The 18647-nt window shown below is 44.1% G+C and overlaps 2 protein-coding genes across 3 annotated transcripts in view; one reads left to right on the plus strand and one right to left on the minus strand.

Annotated features, from left to right (window-relative positions):
• Window positions 1-11551, plus strand: part of CCDC9B (coiled-coil domain containing 9B) — a 168255-nt gene extending 156704 nt beyond the window's left edge. The window contains exon 13 of one of the 2 annotated variants that reach the window (XM_043517364.1): window positions 7538-10228. The gene's annotated coding sequence lies outside the window, so the exon portion shown is untranslated. Of the gene's footprint in view, window positions 1-7537 lie in introns of both variants that reach the window. The other variant, XM_038408032.2, reaches the window with a different exon arrangement.
• Window positions 11552-14011: 2460 nt separating this feature from the next.
• On the minus strand, window positions 14012-16080 carry INAFM2 (InaF motif containing 2). The gene has a single exon (XM_038405882.2). It carries the CDS (start codon window positions 15811-15813, stop codon window positions 15388-15390), a length of 426 nt encoding a protein of 141 aa, XP_038261810.1. The 5' UTR covers window positions 15814-16080; the 3' UTR covers window positions 14012-15387.
• Window positions 16081-18647: the final 2567 nt, after the last annotated feature.

Genomic DNA, 18647 nt, shown 5'->3' on the forward strand with positions numbered 1-18647 from the left:
ACACAAAGCTCTGCAAAAGTCAATTTTATTTCCACAGGAGTTTGGGCAAAGTTCTGTGGTTTCACAAGCACCATACTCCAGGCTTTCACTGATTAGCAGGTGACACAACAGGATTATTTTTGCCTCGGGGGGGGGGGAAGGACATTTTGCATGTTTTCAGTAGAAAGTCTTGTGCAGTGAACAAACTGGTCAGATTTTGCTCAGAAGCTGGCACAGTTTTGCTTGAAAACAGACCCATTTTTTGTTGGAAAATAGCCCTGCTTTTGCTCCAACAATCACACACCTCATCCAAATTTTCTGCAGAAGTGGGCTCATTTCCAATTTGTAACCAAATGCAAAAACCCCAAGGATTTTTGCATTTTATCATGTCACATACAGGGGCAATTACAAAATGTTATTACCATGGGTACTCAGCAATAAAACCTTCAGTTTCTGTGACTTCCCTCCCTTCTAGGGACTTCATATCATTGGTACCTTGGTCTGTGATGTTTAAAATACTATTGAACAGAGATGCCAAGATAATGTGGCGGCTTTTACACAGGAGCATGGACCAAGATTTTCAAGACTGACTAGTGATTCTGGATGTTCAGTTTGACACACCTTTAAAGGGGACTGATTTTCTGAAAGTGCTAAGGAGCCACCCTCTGAAAAAAAAAATCAGCTCTCTTTAAGGTTGTCTCTGGTAGGGCACCAAAACTCAATAGCTGATTTTGAAAATGTAGGCCAAAGAATCTGCCCTATTGACTCGGAGCTTGTCCTGGAAGGCTGGTATCCTGCCTCTAGCAGTAGCTAGTTCAGAGAAAGGCAAACCCCACCCCCCTTTTCTCCCCCAACACCCTCCCACCAAAAAAACCCCCCACCACATAACCTATAGCAAAATGAGCCAGGTGTGGATTACTAGTGAATTTGCCTCTCTCGCTGTGAGTCTGCTAAAAGATCCAGCATTACCTCTCAGACATGGGTTTCTGCAAGAGCCAGGATCAGAGAATTGTTCAAGCAACCGAAAGAGTGATAATCACCTCCGCTGTTACATCAAACAAAGAGTGGCATTTCCCATTCATTTATTAGGATATAAAAATAAAGGTCCAGCGTCCAGGGGCACCTTTACCAGCCACTGCTTTCTCATGGCCATACATGGTGTTGTGGTAACTCTGCCTCAGTTCCCCCCCAACAGTCCTTTGTTTCTGTGTGAGATGGCTGCTGCTGTTTCTTAGGACTCCAGCCAGGTTGTTAAGAGCCTCTCCCTTTCCAGGGCAATGAAGAATCCATTAGACCAGGATTCTTATGACTCGAGCAAAAAGGCAACAATCCCAGGCTTGTCCACCCACTCTTCTGGGTTTCAGCCCAGGGAACCCTGGATGAAGCAGCTGGAACTGGTTTGTCCCAATCCCTGGCTGCTTCCCTACACCTTCTCCCTTGCCTCTCTAGCAGCCCTTTTCTTAGACTCACCCTCACTGAGTCTCTTTCTCTGGAAGTCCTGGGAGGCTTCCTACCAGTCTGCTATTGAAAGACTCTCCTTGTGGTAGTCTCTGGGCAGCTGCCCTTCAGCTCTCATCTGCAGACTTCTAACGCCCTGGTTGTTACTGAGCTAGCAATTAGAGCAGCTGAGGAGATAGCTAAGCTAACTGTCATCCCCTGAGTGGCTGTGGTCTATATATCCCATGACATCCAGTTATTTCTCCAGTTTGTAGACCATAAATCCTGATGCCAAAACTGCCTTGATTATTTGCTTCCCCCTACTATTTGAAGAATTGGCAGCCCTAACATCTTTCAGGGGCTGAAGGCTGGTGCCTTGTGAATAGTTTTGAATAGTTTATGTTTACATTGACTTGCTGAGATCAATGCATAATTTTATTGATCCTACATCAGGCCAACACAATTACAAGATTATTCCTTTATCACAGGGAGACGGGGTGTTTTTCACCGTCTGGTATCAACAGCAATAGAGTGAGTACTTTTTAACACACAAGATTGTATTCCTATAAAGGGCTGCAATTATACAAGTGACTGTCTCCTTGGGAAGGCAGTCAGACAGTCTCGGTGACTCCAAAATGGCCCAGCAAGAAGCTTCTATTATGTTCTACATCATTAGATGCTGGCGCTAGGGAGTTTAGTCAGGTTGATTTGATAATGCACCCAGAGTCACACATGGGTTTGAATACTATGCTGAGGGGGACTAGATTATAAGCATAAGGCAACACTGGAAAAGGAATGTGCTATTAGAAAAACTGTCAGAAGATTTGAGTGCTGCAATACTCAGGATACTAAAGGGGGTATGAGCAAGGCGTGAGGGGATCCTAGAATATAGCAGAAGAGGAGGAGTGCAGTAGTGAAGTGGGAAGGTAACCAGTGTAACAGGGAAGGCTGTATGGGGTATGATCTTCGTTAAAGGGGGCAATCTGCATAGGGCGTAATCCTGTGGACTAATGATAATTCTCTAAACTGCTATACTGCAGACTCAAATTCTTTTTGTTACCAGTCTCTCACCCATTTGACTGGGAACACTGCAGAGGTATTGTGCTCCGAAATTGAAGAGGCAAGGTCTTGCTTAGACTTGGTCAGAAATTTTCCAGTGGAATATCTTTTCTGTCAGAATGCTGATTGATCAAAAGTAAAACATTTATTTTGACAGAATTTCATTTAGGAAAAAAAGTGGAATGGAGCATTCCAATCAGGTCAAAATAGAACAGTTCAACCTTTTCAGAATGGAACATTTTGATTTTCTACTTTGAAATGACTTTTCATTTCAATGTTTTCAATATAATCTGATATAAAAAAAATTTAAAAGTCAAAATCAGAACATAATATTTTGACTGCATTGAAATGAAACATTCCAATTGACCCAAAGTGAACTCTTCTTCAGAATTTAATTTCATATGTTCTGTTTCTGTTCCATTTTGGAATGAAAAAAATGTTGAGCTCACTGAATTCCCAGCAAAATAGAAAATCTAGTTCCCACCCAGAGCTAATCTTGTGAGCTCTCAGTGACCCCTTCCATGGCTAAAGGAATGACACTAATTAATGACTCTGAAAGGAGCCCCAGCTGGTCCCATTAAGCAGAAGGATGGTGGCTGTTGTGTGGAGCTTAGGCCAGAGGAAGAATGCAGAGTTGCCATAAATGAGATCATAGGGGATCTAAAACTCCAAGGAAGATCCCATGAAGGATAAACTTCTTTCTGAAAAACTATAAGCCATTGAATGGAGGCCCCATTCCACCCACCATCCTTTAGATATTAGCAGTATGAGTGACACTAGATACTCTGGAGTGGGCTTCCATCTGTCCCTTATCACACCCTTTGTTGGAGTGGCATTAACTTTAACACCAACATACAACTTCCCATAGCATAAACAATCTGTACATCCTGACAGAACACCAGCTCCATGCAGCACTCACCTTTAGGCACAAGGCTAGCCACTGGGATCTCACAATGTCAGCTGTTAATGTCTGTTTAATTCCCTGCATAGTACAAAAAATATCCCCCACCTTCAAACCATACTCCCGGCTCAGGGGGAGAGGCTGTACAGAGCGCCCTTTCGTCCTCTGCATCAAGGAACAAGAAATAAATATTTACCCAAAGTGCAGGCCTGGAATCCCCAGAAAAGTCCCAGAGAAATAAATGATGCAAAAAAACGCTCACAGAAACTTTTCTTCAATTCTCTTGAGAAAATTAAGCTTAGCCTTTTAGAGTAAATGCAGCTGGGGGTGAGTTTCCAAAGCAGCGACAGGGATCTGACCTCGCAGCTCTCATTGACGTAAACGGGAGCTGTGCAGCCAAAGCCCTGTATGCTGCAGGATTGAAAAGGACATGGGTGATCACTTTTCTGATGCAAAGCAGTGCTAAAAGTTATAGCCTCAAGCAATGTATGCAGAAACTGACACTTCTTCTCAATAAATTCAGAGAAACTTTAGCAGAGAGAGGGCTTCAGTTTTCTGTGGACCCATAGGAAATAAAGGAGACCAACTGCCATCAGCCTTCAGAGGTCTGATAAATTGGGGGTACCTAAGTAACTGGCTTGAGCAGTGCCCACTGCAGAATTCTCCTGGGCTTTGTAGCACTTGCCATCTACCCATGTTCCAGACAACCTGCATGAGGCTCTCCTCCCTGCCTGCTGTAATGCTGGCTTCAGGGCTGGGCCCTGATAATGCCACCCAAGTTTTGAATTCACCTGCACTCTCATGCAATGTATTATGGAGTACTGCAGATTCCAGAAACACAACCTGCACAGCATGCTGCACAGCAGAGTGGGAGGATTTAGTACTCCAACAGAATTAGGTAGTGCAGCAATCAAATACAGAGCTAGACAAACCATTTAAGAGAAGGTTTTCAAAAGTGCTTAAGAGATTTAGGAGCACAGGTCTTTCATTGGGACTTGTGCTCCTACATATCTTCAGCACTTTTGAAAATCTGCCCCTATTGCTTCTTTGATACATCATGATAACTTATGAAGGCAGAGTATAGAGAAGAAGCATCTAGGAGCTACTGAATTATTAGTGACAGACATACGGTTACATTCAGAGGATAAGGATATGTAAACTGGGCCATCTTACGGCCTCTTTGGCATCCTTACTGATGGGTAAGTGTCTTAAGTGTGATTTAGATGCCAAGGAGCCAGAAGATATAAAAAGCCACTATCATACATTAACTTACACTGTCTTCTGACTCCCTGGTGTGTAAGTTACACTACCTTAGACACTTTTACCTACTGTTAAAATGGGTATGTCTAAGGGAGGAAATATGACTTACACTTACACTTACACTTCTTAGACATTACTTCTGAGTTTTACTGTATGATGTTTCACAAAACCAATCAGCTGAGTGGTTCACTGTCAGAACAGAATTTTCACCCAGGGATTCAGGAACCTTGTGGGTTCAACTATCGCCAAGGATGTATCAATAAAATAAGTCCTCTAACCTGATCAAATAAAGGATACGCCCTGATCTCAGCCCAAAGGAGGTAATGGCCTAACTGTGACAAGGGTAATATCACCACATTATCTATTTTCAGTCCCAGCTCAAAAGAAGCCAGGCACCTTTGTGTGCTTAGCCAGAAACTACCTGTGATAGCATTAGAATTTTTATCATAGTCAACCATGAGGTCCTGAGTCAATCTCTTATTGGCATGGCTGTCAAAGTCTCCCGCGACCAAAAGCCTCAGTGACTCTCAACACAAAACCAAACTCAATTGAGTTGGAAAATCTGAAGTGCATCAGTGCTATACACAGCCATAAATCCAAATATAATCCAATACCAAGACTCACCTGAGGCTGATGCACACAAATTTGTCATATTTAGCACCTCTGACACTTGTATCCCTAGAAAAAAGAAAGAGACAGCTCACAGCCATATCTCCTTCCTGAGCCTCTGCTCATGCCAAAGAGAGAACCTGTCAGGAGAATGTTGTGCCAATACAGGACCTGCTGCATCTACCAGCCAGGTGTTGGGTTATGCAAGCAAGATAAGATACACTGTAATGTAATAATGCCCAACTCTTATGTAGTGCTTTTTATCCCTATAGCTCAAAGCACTTTACAAAGAAAGCCAATAACACGATCCCCATTTTGCAGATGGGGAAACTGAGTGATTTTAATCACTCCATCATTTCACCCTAATCACTAGAGCCCTATGCAAATACAAAATTTGTCTGTGCATCCAATCTGCAAACATGGTCCGTGGATATCCGAGGATAACAACAGATTTGCATGTCTCTACTAATTACTATGTTGAATTACAAAGATGAATAAATAACTTTTTAAAAATTCAGTGTTTTAGTAAAAAAGAGTAGTTAACAAATGGTAGGAACATGGCCATTTTGAAAGGCTGATGCTACAGAACAGAAGAGATAATTCAGATCCTACTTGAAAGCACTGGAAATCAAGGGGCTTTCAAAATGGCTGGGTTTTGTTTGTTTGTAACTGACTAATTGGATACAATCATCTATTAAATTATTAAAAATTGTCAAAAGAAAGAGAGAGCTAGAATTTACAGTATCACAAACACAACTATGAAAATCTCCAATTTCCAACCCTTTCCAATAGGATCCAAGTTTTCCACCCTTATGCCTGGCCCCTGCTGGGAAGCACATTGCTGCATCATTTAAAGTGGCATCCCCATTGTGAGAGAGACCAACACAACTCACTGAATGTAGATATGGGAACAGTGACAAGTGTTTGCAAGAACTGTTTTGAAAATTCTGATTAGATTTAGTAACTGTTTATTTCAGTATCTAAGGTATTATTACAAATCACTGATGTGTAGCCTCTTATCCAATGTGCATTACTATGTTCTTAAATGCTTCTCAGTGTCTTTCCTTTTTTTGTCCAAAGGTTACTATTTCTCTCCTTTTATGGGAGTTCACATGCCTGTCTCCTTTTATATCCCTCCTTCTGTCATCCCCACTCTTTCCTGTGCACATTGGATGTTGAAATCTGTGTCAGCAAAATGCAGGTCTGTGGATTTAAACACAGATACCTGAAAATGCTAATTCAGTAACTCTGATGGGCACTGGAGCAGCCAGCGAAGGAAAAGAAAAATTGTCTTTCCTTGTTAAAATCAATGTATCTAGGTCTGGAGGCTGCTACAGAGCAAGGGGTCCAGCACATGGGAAACACAATTCTAAGTTCAGTAAAGAAAAGAGCTGATATACCCCTCCTCATCTACACGTGTTGCTTCAAAACCAAACCACATGAACCTCATGGGATTGAATTTTTTATTATTATTTACTATTCATATTACAGTAGTGCCCAGAGGCTTCAATCCCCATTGTAGTAGGTGCTGTACAAGTACATCACAAAGACATAGTCTCTGTAGTGAAGATATTTAGCTCTTGCTGGTCAAGAGAGCAAGGTAGAGTATTCTTATCAGAAAAAGGAGGATTCAGTCTCTTTGTTTTACCTAGATATTTACACCACATTTATCCCCCTAGTGTCTGCTGCTGCCATTAGATCTAGAAGCTAAGCCTCCAGGTAGATGAGGCTTAGGCTTTACAGGATTACATATTTATATATATATATATATATATATATATATATATATATATATATAATTTTGACTCAATTTTTTTGACATTTATTTATAAGCATCTTTTCTATTTTTTTTATTTCAAGTTTCACAGTTGTGGGAAATTATGAAGAGGTCAGACAATAACTATTTAATGATAGTAAACAGATTCAAAAAGTTAAAACTTTATAACCATTAAAACACAAATTGTCAACATGAAATGACAAAATATACAAAGAAAACATCCTTAAATCAGACTCTAATAAGTTCTCAGGCAGCATTTTTCATACTTTGCCTATTTGTGAATTTTTATTATTGATGGAAATATTTTTTCATTGGTTTGTATATGTACAGTGAAATTGACATTTCCTGACATTTCCCAATAAACTCTAATCCTTCCCAGACTAATTATGCTGGAATCCTGTGGACATCCTATCTATGCAGGAAGATCACATTAGCACTAGGTAGACACTTTAATTTGCTGCTCAGCAGTTCTCTGCAGGTTGATAATTCTGGCTTTTTTTGTTTTGATTTTCCAGGACAAAATGTTAAGGGGTGGTTGATGAGAAAGGAAGCTGAGCACAATCTTCTCCTCACTCTCAGAGCTTGTATGAAATCAACTTTGGGCACCAGGCCTTCACCTTTCATCATCCAGTATCAACATTCATCACAAACTAGATCTCACTGGTCAGTAGCCATTCACCTCCCTGAAATTGACTGTTCACTATTTTGGCATCACCTCTCAGTACCTGTCTCTGTGCCAAATGACAGAGAAATCTACAAATCAAGTTGCCAGAGGGAAGAGAAGATGAAACACTGTCACTTTTATTTTGTATTTGTTTTTCTTAGATTGTGAGTGTGTGGCAAGCCATGACTTATATACTGTATGCACTTTATTTTATTTAATAACCAATTCTATTTAAAACTGAGGTTTGGTTTTCAGCAACACCCTCCTGCTTAAGGGCTGACAGGATACTGCACCCTCCAGGAAAGCATGATAGAAGTGTTTAAGGGGAATGCTTATCTTGTAGCTTTGTAGTTAATATGGGCAACTGCCAAATTAGAAGGTATTAGGGAGGAGGTTCCCATCTCCTCATGAGAAAGGGTGATGGAAGAGATAGATTTTATGGGGTGGTGTTAAAGTATAGTTTTGTAGGTGGCTGAGAAATTGAAGGGTGTTGGGTAAGGTGGATTATACTAGAGCCTCAAAATGGCTGAAGAGTTGGCAAGGATGCAAGGACATACTGTCGTACTGTCATCTGGTAAACAATGGGGCATTGAGGAGGTAGAGTGTTAAGGAGTTACACTGTGGTTCATGGATAATTTTGAAAGGCTCAGAATGACTCATTGGTGCCACTGTATTATTAAGGAGGTCACCATTTCCTCCTTTTGGATTTAGCAAGCACAAGCAGCAGGCAGCACGTTAACTCTGTGAAGATTAGGCTTTCCTGAATAAGATACTGGATTGAATGGATACAAGTGTCACTTGAAGGGATCCTGGCAAAGTGCCAGGTCTGCTTCTTAAGACCCAGTGGTAACTGGCACCTACTTGGTCAAGTGAGCTAATGGCACCTAAAATCACATGCACCAGGCAGGGTTAGGAGGGGCATTCAAACATGGTAATCCTCCTCCTCTACCTAACCCACCAAGAATTTACTGGGAAATGTGAGGATATTTGTGTAAAGACTTCTGGGCTAATTAGGGTTGAACATTCAGGTTTCCTCTGAGATCCTTTCACTTTCCGAGCAACGCTCTCTGTTCTCTTAACCTTCCAAAGCCTTCTGCTTGCACAAGAAGGTACAGTAGTGACTTCCCAGGAATCTACCGCATTAGGTTCTTTTGTTTTAGCCTTAAGACAAGACACCTTTCATAAGGAGTTGACTAATCCTCTACTAGGGTAAATCAGAATAGCTTCATTGATTTCAATAGAAACATGCTAATTTACATTAAGGACCTGGCTCAAAAATGTCATCCAATTAAAGAAAAGATGGGAAGTGGGCTTGAGAGATTACATTATATATTTTCAGGCTGATGACTTACAGAGAAGGGGGACTGTCCTCATTTTCAAACCTGGCCCTAAGATGTGAAGCAGTTTCATCCTTTCCATTGAAGGGAGATGTGAAAGTGCGTGTGGATGTGTGCATGGAGATTTATTTGGTTTCCCCGCAAGAAGTGTTGCTAACCCAAATGACAGACTGCTTTACTGATGAGGTTGGCATGAGTGCACTGGAATGCTGTTTTAATAAACTAACATTTTCACAGAGAGATGTTCTGGTTTTCCCCGTAATTCAGAGCCAATGCATTCAGCTGGCTTTCACTCAAGAGGACAGAGTTAGGCAATCTCTTCTGTGTGCCAAATTTGTGATAGTTCACTGACCCACCCTGAAGCTGTTAGCAAGAGAAGGAGCAGAAGATAGCATGCTATAATCATGTTTTATTAGAAACAATTTTCCTGCAGTTTAGAGCTAAAGTTACAGATGAAGTGGGTTATAAAACTACTTCAATTCCTGGAAGTTCTTCTAGCTCATTAAAGGGTGAATTTCCACATCCCATAAGATACTGGGTTGGAGGAGCAGCTGGATAAGGGGACCAGTAATTGGTTATAAACTCATTTATATCTAGCAACCTGACCTCACACTGAACCAGATTGGAATTTTAAAGTAATTAGCAGTATATAGCTTGGTAGCCTATGTAAAAAGGAGATGGTAATCTCAGTACAATTCCCAGAAGGTTCACAACCAAAATATCCCCTTCTTCCTGGAGGTTGTTCCTCCAAGTCAGAATTAAGGCACCATGGGTGGGATAGTATGCAAAAGTTTCACTGCTTGTGACTCCAATTCTACAGCTAAAGAGAAGAGTTTATTTTCAATTGTGGTACACTTAGCATCTTGTGCTAGGCTAAATTCATCATCAGGAAAAACTGCTGTTTAATTCCCCCTCTTCCTCTCTTTCCCCCAAGCTCACATAATTTAGCATGTAATAAGTAGTGCATACGGAGGAACATGATAATGGGCTTCATGGAAGGTACTGTCTGATGGTCCATGCTATTAACATTAAGTTTCCTTAATTAAGTACAGGGTGTTCATTCTGTCTGAAAACAGTTTGTTCCAATTGTTGGAGAATCATGACTACTATTTATTTCCTCTGTACAAGGATTATATATAGGGGAAGGTGGAGATGATTGAAAAATTGAATTGTAAGGATTATTTTTGTTAAATAAAAGTTGTAAGGAGGAAAAGACAAAATTCCAATTTTTTACCATTTCTTTCTCTTGAGGATGGCTGGAAAGGTCTTTGAAAGGGAGTCGTAACCTTTGGCTTCTCTACCAAGAGCAGCAGTGGAGCTGAATAGGAATTTTATTTCTTGCCCTCTACATTAGTCTTCCCAAATCCATCCTACTCTTGGTAGGAACGTTAACACCATCTCATTTAACAGACTCATCAACCTCACTGTGAATCACTATTAAGAATTTGGCCCATGTCCACAAGTTCTATCCTGTACCTTGCCTTGCAAGTCAAGACTATTTAAAAACAAAAAACTTACATATTATTTTAAGGAAATATATTCGAGCCACCACACTCCTCTGTGCTCGACTTGGCTAACCGGGCTCATGGGAAGTTTGCAGGGATTACATAGCCTAATACCTACTTAGTAAACCGAGGTTGGATCCCTTCCATGCTGATGACAAAGGACATTCATTTCTGTTTGCAAGAATAGTAACAAATATTATAGAAGCCTGTGAAGGGCAGTCAGTCAATCAGTCACTAAGTCAGTGGTTCCCAAACTGGGGTTTGCAAACCCCTGGAGTTCGCAGAACGTTACAGGAGGTTCGCCAGAAAAATATCACTAATGGCGGCCATGGGACCCTGGGCATTGGAGGCAGCAGGTGGGACCTGGTTGCAAGGCAGACAGCCCGAGCCCCAGGGAGAACGGGGCAGGCGGCCCAAGCCCTGCCTCTGTGAGCGGGGGAGCCAGGTGCCTGAACCCCAGCGCTCCGCGCAGGGCTAGCAGCCCAAGCCCCAGGGAGAGAGTGGGACTGGGTAGTTGGGGCTGGCAGCCCGAGCCCCGGCAGTCAGCGGGACCTGCAGCCAGAGCTCAGTTGACCAGGGCAGTCAACGGAGTCCAGCAGCAGGAGCCCTACGGAGTGCGGAGGAAATTTAAACTTAAATCCCTGGAAATATTCATTTTTAGGAGGGGGTTCATGAGATTTCACAATTTAGTGAAAGGGGTTCACAATCTGTTCAAGTTTGGGAACCACTGCTTAAGTCATCTGCTTACAGAGGTATTTGTTTTCTCTCAACACTGGCTGACAGCCCTGTGATTCTTTCACAGTGTACTTGGGGACTTCCAGTTAGAGGGAAAGCAGCAGGGACTCTTTCAGATGGAGTACAGTCTGCTACCAAGAGAACAGCTTGTTCGTGGATAGTTACTTCCACAGTTTGAAAGATTTAGCACCAGCTTGGTGAGCTAAGCACTGCAGTTAAAACCAGTACTGAAAATGATCTCAGGCTTCGGTGTACTTAAGTCTTGCCTCTGAGATCTGCTGACAAAGAAGTCAGTTAAACTAGCAAAGAACAATTATTTCTAGTTTTATATGGGCTGTGGGGATGGGGAGATGAGGTAACAGAGGGTCTGGCAGCAGCACTTTCACTTGTAGCCAAGACAAACAGTTCTGAGGTGTGGCTTTTAGTTCAGATTGCATTGGTTCTACAGTTTGGCTGTTTTCATTTGCTGAACCACTTGACCCATACCTGGACATGAGGTTTGTGTTCTCCATTTCCTGCAGGCAAACCCAGAGATGTAAGCTCCAAATCCTGGGGAGGGAGATGCTTGTAATTCTTCCCAGTTATAGTTCTCATTAACCAGGGGCCTCTGTTAGAGATTACAGCTCTCCATGGGGTTGGAGAAGGATGATTATTTGAAATGCTGCCTGTGTGCTAGTTTGATCTAGGATTTGTCTTCAGTATTCTAAGGGAGATGGGTGTGGAAGAGAAAAAACGGACTCATTCCTTGGTGCCAGTAGAGTTTAGTCTGTTCCTGGGATTTGGCACTAAAAGCAGGCCAGTAGGGCAAGGTTGGTGTAAGAGAATTTGCTTTTTAATTAAAAACCAACCTCCTCCCTCCAAAAAACAAAACAATACAACCCTTCAGAGACAAAAAAACAAGGACTAGATGGAAATCTACATAGATCAGAACTTCACTAATAGGAAGTGTCTGGCTGCTGCTCTGATCAGAAATTGCAGTGGTGGTCTGAAGTGAAACAAGGAATATATTTTGGAGATGCATACACTTAGTATTTTCCTTTTTAAAAATAATTGCTCTCTAAGATTAATAAAGCGCTGTTCAGTAAAGCAGACAGCCCATTTAATTCAAGTTACTTCCCCTCCTTTGTGGTCACTTTCCAACCTGTCCTGTTACAGTGGAGAGATGTCCTGTACTCAGTGTTGACAACTTAAAGCTCTTCATCTGTTCAGAGGCATTTACAGGAAAGTGTCTAGAGTATAGTACAGTAGTAATTTGACATGTTAAACCCCATTTGCTCTATGAAATCAACCCATTGCTGACAATTCAGCTCCCCTGAACTGGTACTGAATATGGTTGAATTGCTATCGTACTAAATAGGACAAACCCATCAATTGCTCAAAGCAGGGCCAATCCCCAACTAAATCATCCCAGCCAGGGCTTTGTCAAGCCGGACCTTAAAAACCTGTAAGGAAGGAAATTAAAGTTTAATTGTCTATTCACAGGGTCAGGCATATTGTGATAGCATTGCTCTGCAGATAATTACAGAGTTCTATTCCTAGATGCTTACCAACATAGGCAACAGAGTAGCAGCCGTGTTAGTCTGTATTCGCAAAAAGAAAAGGAGTACTTGTGGCACCTTAGAGACTAACAAATTTATTAGAGCATAAGCTTTCGTGAGCTACAGCTCACTTCATCGGATGCATCCGATGAAGTGAGCTGTAGCTCACGAAAGCTTATGCTCTAATAAATTTGTTAGTCTCTAAGGTGCCACAAGTACTCCTTTTCTTTTTGCAACATAGGCAAGTTTGACCTCTGTGCCTGGTCTCCTCCCCACCAAAAACTATTATACTCTCCCTCTTCTGTCATGTACCATTCAAGGCACAAGCATTCCGACCTCCTCCCAGTCCACAGAGGCAAGTTAAACACAATGCCCTTTCCCACCCATATTCACCAAGCCCACATGGGCCACAAGGAAAGTCAAAGTCCCTATGCCTCATCTTCACTCATGTTCCCAAAAAGTTTGGCAAGATTAAAAGTCAGTCTAAAGCATACAAGTTAGGCAGAAATCTCAATGTATTTTTGTTCCCCTTCCTCCCTCCCCCCTCCCAAATATACAGGTCTTTTGAATACAGATATAGCTTACATGGTGGAATTAGCCTAACATTTAAATGGTTTTGCCAAGTTCTTTTGTTTGCAAGGTGACAGTTTGGAACACTTGCTCATATGCATTTCGAAGGCTCATGAGCCATCAGATTTAAATTTGCAACTTGTTAATAATAGACTAGTAATCATTAAGATCAAGTTTTTTGCTAATTTGCTAAACCTGGCATTTTATAGTTTCTCAAAATGGCCCCTCGGAGTTACCGATATGCCAAGAGAGGTCTAAAGAAAGTCTACTCAACGTGCCTTGTCCATCACAGGTTACTTGTCACCAGATTCAAAGTTGATTGATGTAAAGTTTTGCTGTTTGATGCTACCTTGGCCATGAGATGAGGCTAAATGCAATTACTGGCCTATAAATTTGGTTAGTTTCAAGCTGGCAAGAGAACAAGCCCTGGGGCTTCTACTGACACAGCATTTCAGCTGCCTTATGTAGCAAGTTCTCAAATGGAAACTCATCACTCATAACTGCATACAGGGAGTTAAGCACCCAAAACAGTGGAGATTTCACCATCTCCACCCAGCAAAGTAGCACATATGTAGTTTTCACTTATGTTCCTCCCAAAATCCGCCCCCCAAAAAAATAAAATGCCATATTGGAGAGAAACTTTCATATGCAAAAAATATTTTAATATAGTAAACAAGTCAATTTACCTTTCACATGTTTTAAATAAGTTTGTTCATTAGTAAATGCCATTTTCCCAAAACAATGGAACACAGCCTCTAAATTCATATTCTGCTCCCAGTTGATCCTATAAGTGGTGAAAAATTTGGACACCAGTATCATTTCACAGGTAACAGAGTGGCATAGAGAGAAGAACAGAGCGTCAACGAGAAAAGCTGACCCTGGTGATGGAGAAAATTAAGCCACAGAAATCTCTTGAAGGAAAAACTAAAGATACTAGCTAAGATTCAATTGGTGCAAGTGTTCTTTTTCCATGCCTACCACTCATGTTTGCCTCTATGGTTAAAGTTCCCTAAGCCATGCCTAAATTAAGGGAAAAGGTGCTATGAAAAAAATCAAGCTAGGAAACTTTAATTGAAGCCCCTATTTAACACAAATGCAGACACTGCTGAACAATTCAATGTTTTTACCAGATCAAAAGTAGACTACATATTCACTTGTGACTACATTTGTGTTAAATAGGATTTTCAACTGAAGTATCCTAGCTGGAATGAAAATTGTCCCCTAATCTAAACCAGGCCCTATTGAAGCATACAAGGAGGCCCAAAACCATAGATCTGGAGGTGCTAATCAGAAGAAGACAGTTCTCTGGAATCATTCTTGATGAGCATAGCAAATAAAAGAATACGCTGCACTCTTTCCCTCCCCCAGTCTAGAAATCCAACATAGCATGGAACTGTCTTTACTAAAAAGAAACTTAGTAAAAAGTGTGCGGGGGGGGGGGGAGGGAAATCACACGCAGCTTCTGACGGGGTCTGTATGGCTTTAGGCATCCTTTAGCCACCAGGATCATAGCAACTTTCTTGCTTGGTTTCCTGCTATAGCCCTTTAAAACCATCAGGGTGTGCTCTTTGTGTAGTTTACATAGCATACATCTCACCTCTATACAGTTATCGCCTGAAGTGTATATATCTACAAATACATACACACAGATATAAACGAAATGCATCTGGGTACATTTCAGCTAGGCTGACATACCTGAGCTTCACTCTCTGTGGCTTCCCAGTACCGTTTACACCGTATTAAAAACTAATAATTACAATTCGCCCTGCCCCAGTCCTGCGCAAATCGATGAACGGGCAAACAGGCCGGACAGAGCATCTGGCAGCGTGTCCGCGCCACTGTCCCCAAGGGGCAGATCCCGGAGCGAGGGGGCGATGGTCCCGTGGCCCCCGGGCTGAGGCGAAGCGAATCAGGGGCGGTGGAGGCCGGTCGCTGGTCGAGGGAGCTGCCCTGCCCCTGCCCGGGCCGCGTCTGTGCGCTGCGCCCTGTCCGGGCTCGGCCCCCGCTTCCCCGCGATCAGTGGCTCCGATGCACTTGCTGCAGCACGGTGGGGTCGGGGGCTGGGCCGGGCTCGCCCCCCGGCGGTGGCGAAGTGGCAGCGCGCTCAGTCCCGGCCGCCCCTTGGCCGGCAGCCGGCCGCGTAGGCGGCTCCGTGGGGCCGGCTCCCCGGTGCGGCTCCGTGGGGGGCCCTGGCGTCGTCCGGCCGGCGGCTGCGGCGCTGGGCCCTGTCGGCGGGCGCGGCTGGCGCACCGGCTGCCAGATGAGGCTGTAGTAGACGGCGAGCACGATGGCGGCCAGCGAGACGGAGAGCACGTAGGCCAGCACCGTGGCCAGGCGCACCCACTTCTTGTTGGTCTTGGCCGCCATCCGCGCCTTCTTGTCCCCGGTGTAGGTGGCGGGCTTGCCCCGCTCCGCCGCCGGCTCCTTCTCCTTCTCCTTCATGGGGGCCCGGCCCTTGGCCCGCTGCTCCACCGCCCCCTCCGTGGTGGGGGCCCCGCGCCGAGCCCGCCCCGCTCAGGACATGCCGGGGGCCCCGGCGCGGGAGAGGGGCTGCCGGCCCCGCGGAGACCCCGTCTCCGCCGAGAGCCCCGCGCTGCCCCCGGGGTCCGCGCGCTCCGCGTCTCCTGGCAGCGATGCCGGTGGTCGCTTCACGGCGCGAAACACGCGCGGGAAGGGGAGGAGCGGCGACGGGCGGCTCTTAAAGGGGCAACAGGGAGGCGCAGAATGTCCTTAAAAGGGCAATGCCCGCCCGCCCGGGTAGCCACCTGCCAGCGCCGGGCAGGGCAGACCGCTGTCTCGGCCCCGCCCGCCCCGTCCCAATTCCACCAATGGGCACTGATCTGTCAACAGCGCCAAGTGCCACGCTGCGCCAGGCCTCGCACAGACCCGCGGCGTCGCGCGACCCTGCCCACGTGGCTGGCTGCTGCTGCTGGCCCGTATCCCGCTCTGCGCAGTGGCCCCGCAGCGCTGCCCTGCGGCTGTGAGCATTGGCTGGGGATGGCGCCTGATCGGAATTATGTCAGCTGGCAGGACAAGCGCGGCTGTGCATGCGGGTGGCGCCTTGTTCAGTTCCGTGTCAGCTAAGCCGTGCTGGTACACAGAGTCCTCACGCTCATATTTGTAACACGTGTCATCACCCAACCTACCAAGCCTTGCCCACTGCAGTGATGGGGCTATGCAACACCACAGAGATATAGAACCAGATGGGAGACGGGGGGGGGGGGGGGGAGAAGAAGCAGGCCACAGCTGTCCAGATCCGGAGAAGGGAGGTAGAAGTGAGAAATACCTACCATATGGGTTTCCTTATCAGGGGATGGCTAACTTTATAGTGCCTCAATGGCAATGGGTGCGTGGGCCAAATTGCAATCCCAGCAAATGCTAGAGGAAATCACAGCTAACCGGCAGCTATGGGAATTTGGTGAGAGACAATTTTGTCACCCTTCTACTGGGGGCTGACCCCTAATAAAACTCTTATGTAGAGCTTATTATCCCTAGATCTCAAAGATCTCTAAAGGAGATCAGCAGGGCTTAAATTCAGCAGGAGCTGTCTGGAGTAGAGCTCTGGTAAATATTTTCAAATTCGTGCGGCAGAAGCCACAGCCCGGCTCCTCCCAGGGGACTGAAGCCCAGAGCTCCAAGAAATACTTTGTGAGAATTTAAGCCCTGGAGATCAGTGTGATTATCGCAATTTCACATGAGAAAACTGATGCATAGAAAGAGGAAGTGAGTTGCTTAAGGTCACCTGCCAAGCCAATGGTAGACCCAGAAATAAAGTCCAATCCTCATGCAGGCTCAGCCAGTGCTCTATCTCCAGAGCCAGACTCCCCTCAGTGAGTTTTACCATTGACTTCAATAGGCTTTGGAGCAACGATCAACCTATCACCATTTAAACTCTTGTAAAGTCAAACTCAGTTGCATAAGGCCTTCCAAAGACAGCTGAGACCTTAGATGGCTGTAAGCAAAAGCAAAATACAGATTTGCCTAATCTCAGAGTTTTTGTTGGGAGGGATTTTCTCAGTCAATTAAGAGTAACTCCCCTTGAAATCTCATCTCCTTCAGATGTGTTGCCACTGTAGGTGCAATAGCTACAGATATTGCAACTATAAAAATGATGAAAATGACATGAAATGGTATAGAGCAGTGATTCTCAACCTTTTTTAATTTGCAGACCCCTAAACAATTTGAAATGGAAATCTTTGGAAATCTTAGACATAGTCTGTGGACCTCCAGGGGTCTGCAGACCACAGGTTGAGAACCACTGGTATAAATGGAGCTAGAGAAATTAGTGGTGCCCTGACAGGCCATGAAGAAATTAGCATGTGAGATTACTTTTCTGGAAAAATAATTTAAGAGAATTAAGGTTACAAAATATTTATTTTTTTTAACTGAAAAGGGTTAAAAGTTTTGAAAACTCTTAAAATTGTTTTTTTCAAAATTCTTTGCAAAAATTGAATTGTTTTGACCTAAAAGCTCAGCTAATAATTTGCATACTGGTTTGCATAGCAAGCCACCTCCCCCCCGCCCAACTCTTTCTTGAATCCTTCCCCCTTATAAATCCTCGATAGCCTACTGGAAAAGGAAACAACCTTCTGGTGTCCAAGGGGTAAAGAGAGTCTTGTTGTTTCTTGACTTTAGCAAAGCTTTTGACACGGTCTCCCACAGTAGTCTTGCCAGCAGGTTAAAGAAGCATGGACTGGATGAATGGACTATAAGGTGGATAGAAAGCTGGCTCGATTTAAGGTCGGGTTCAATGGGTAGTGATCAATGGCTCCATGTCTAGTTGGCAGCCGGTATCAAGTGGAGTGCCCCAAGGGTCAGTCGTCGGGCCGGTTTTGTTCAATATCTTCATTAATGATCTGGAGGATGGTGTTGATTGCACCCTCAGCAAGTTTGCAGATGACACTAAACTGGGAGGAGAGGTAGATACGCTGGAGGGTAGGGATAGGATATAGAGGGACCTAGACAAATTAGAGGATTGGGCCAAAAGAAATCTGATGAGGTTCAACAAGGACAAGTGCAGAGTCCTGCACTTAGGACGGAAGAATCCCATGCACCACTACAGACTAGGGACCGAATGGCTAGGCAGCAGTTCTGCAGAAAAGGACCTAGGGGTTACAGTGGATGAGAAGCTGGATATGAGTCAACAGTGTGCCGTTGTTGCCAAGAAAACCAATGGCATTTTGGAATGTATAAATAGGGGCATTGCCAGCAGATCGAGGGACATAATCATTCCCCTCTATTCAACATTGGTGAGGCCTCATCTGGAGTACTATGTC

Source organism: Dermochelys coriacea, chromosome 6 (genome assembly GCF_009764565.3).
Source record: "Dermochelys coriacea isolate rDerCor1 chromosome 6, rDerCor1.pri.v4, whole genome shotgun sequence".
NCBI lineage: Eukaryota > Metazoa > Chordata > Testudines > Dermochelyidae > Dermochelys > Dermochelys coriacea.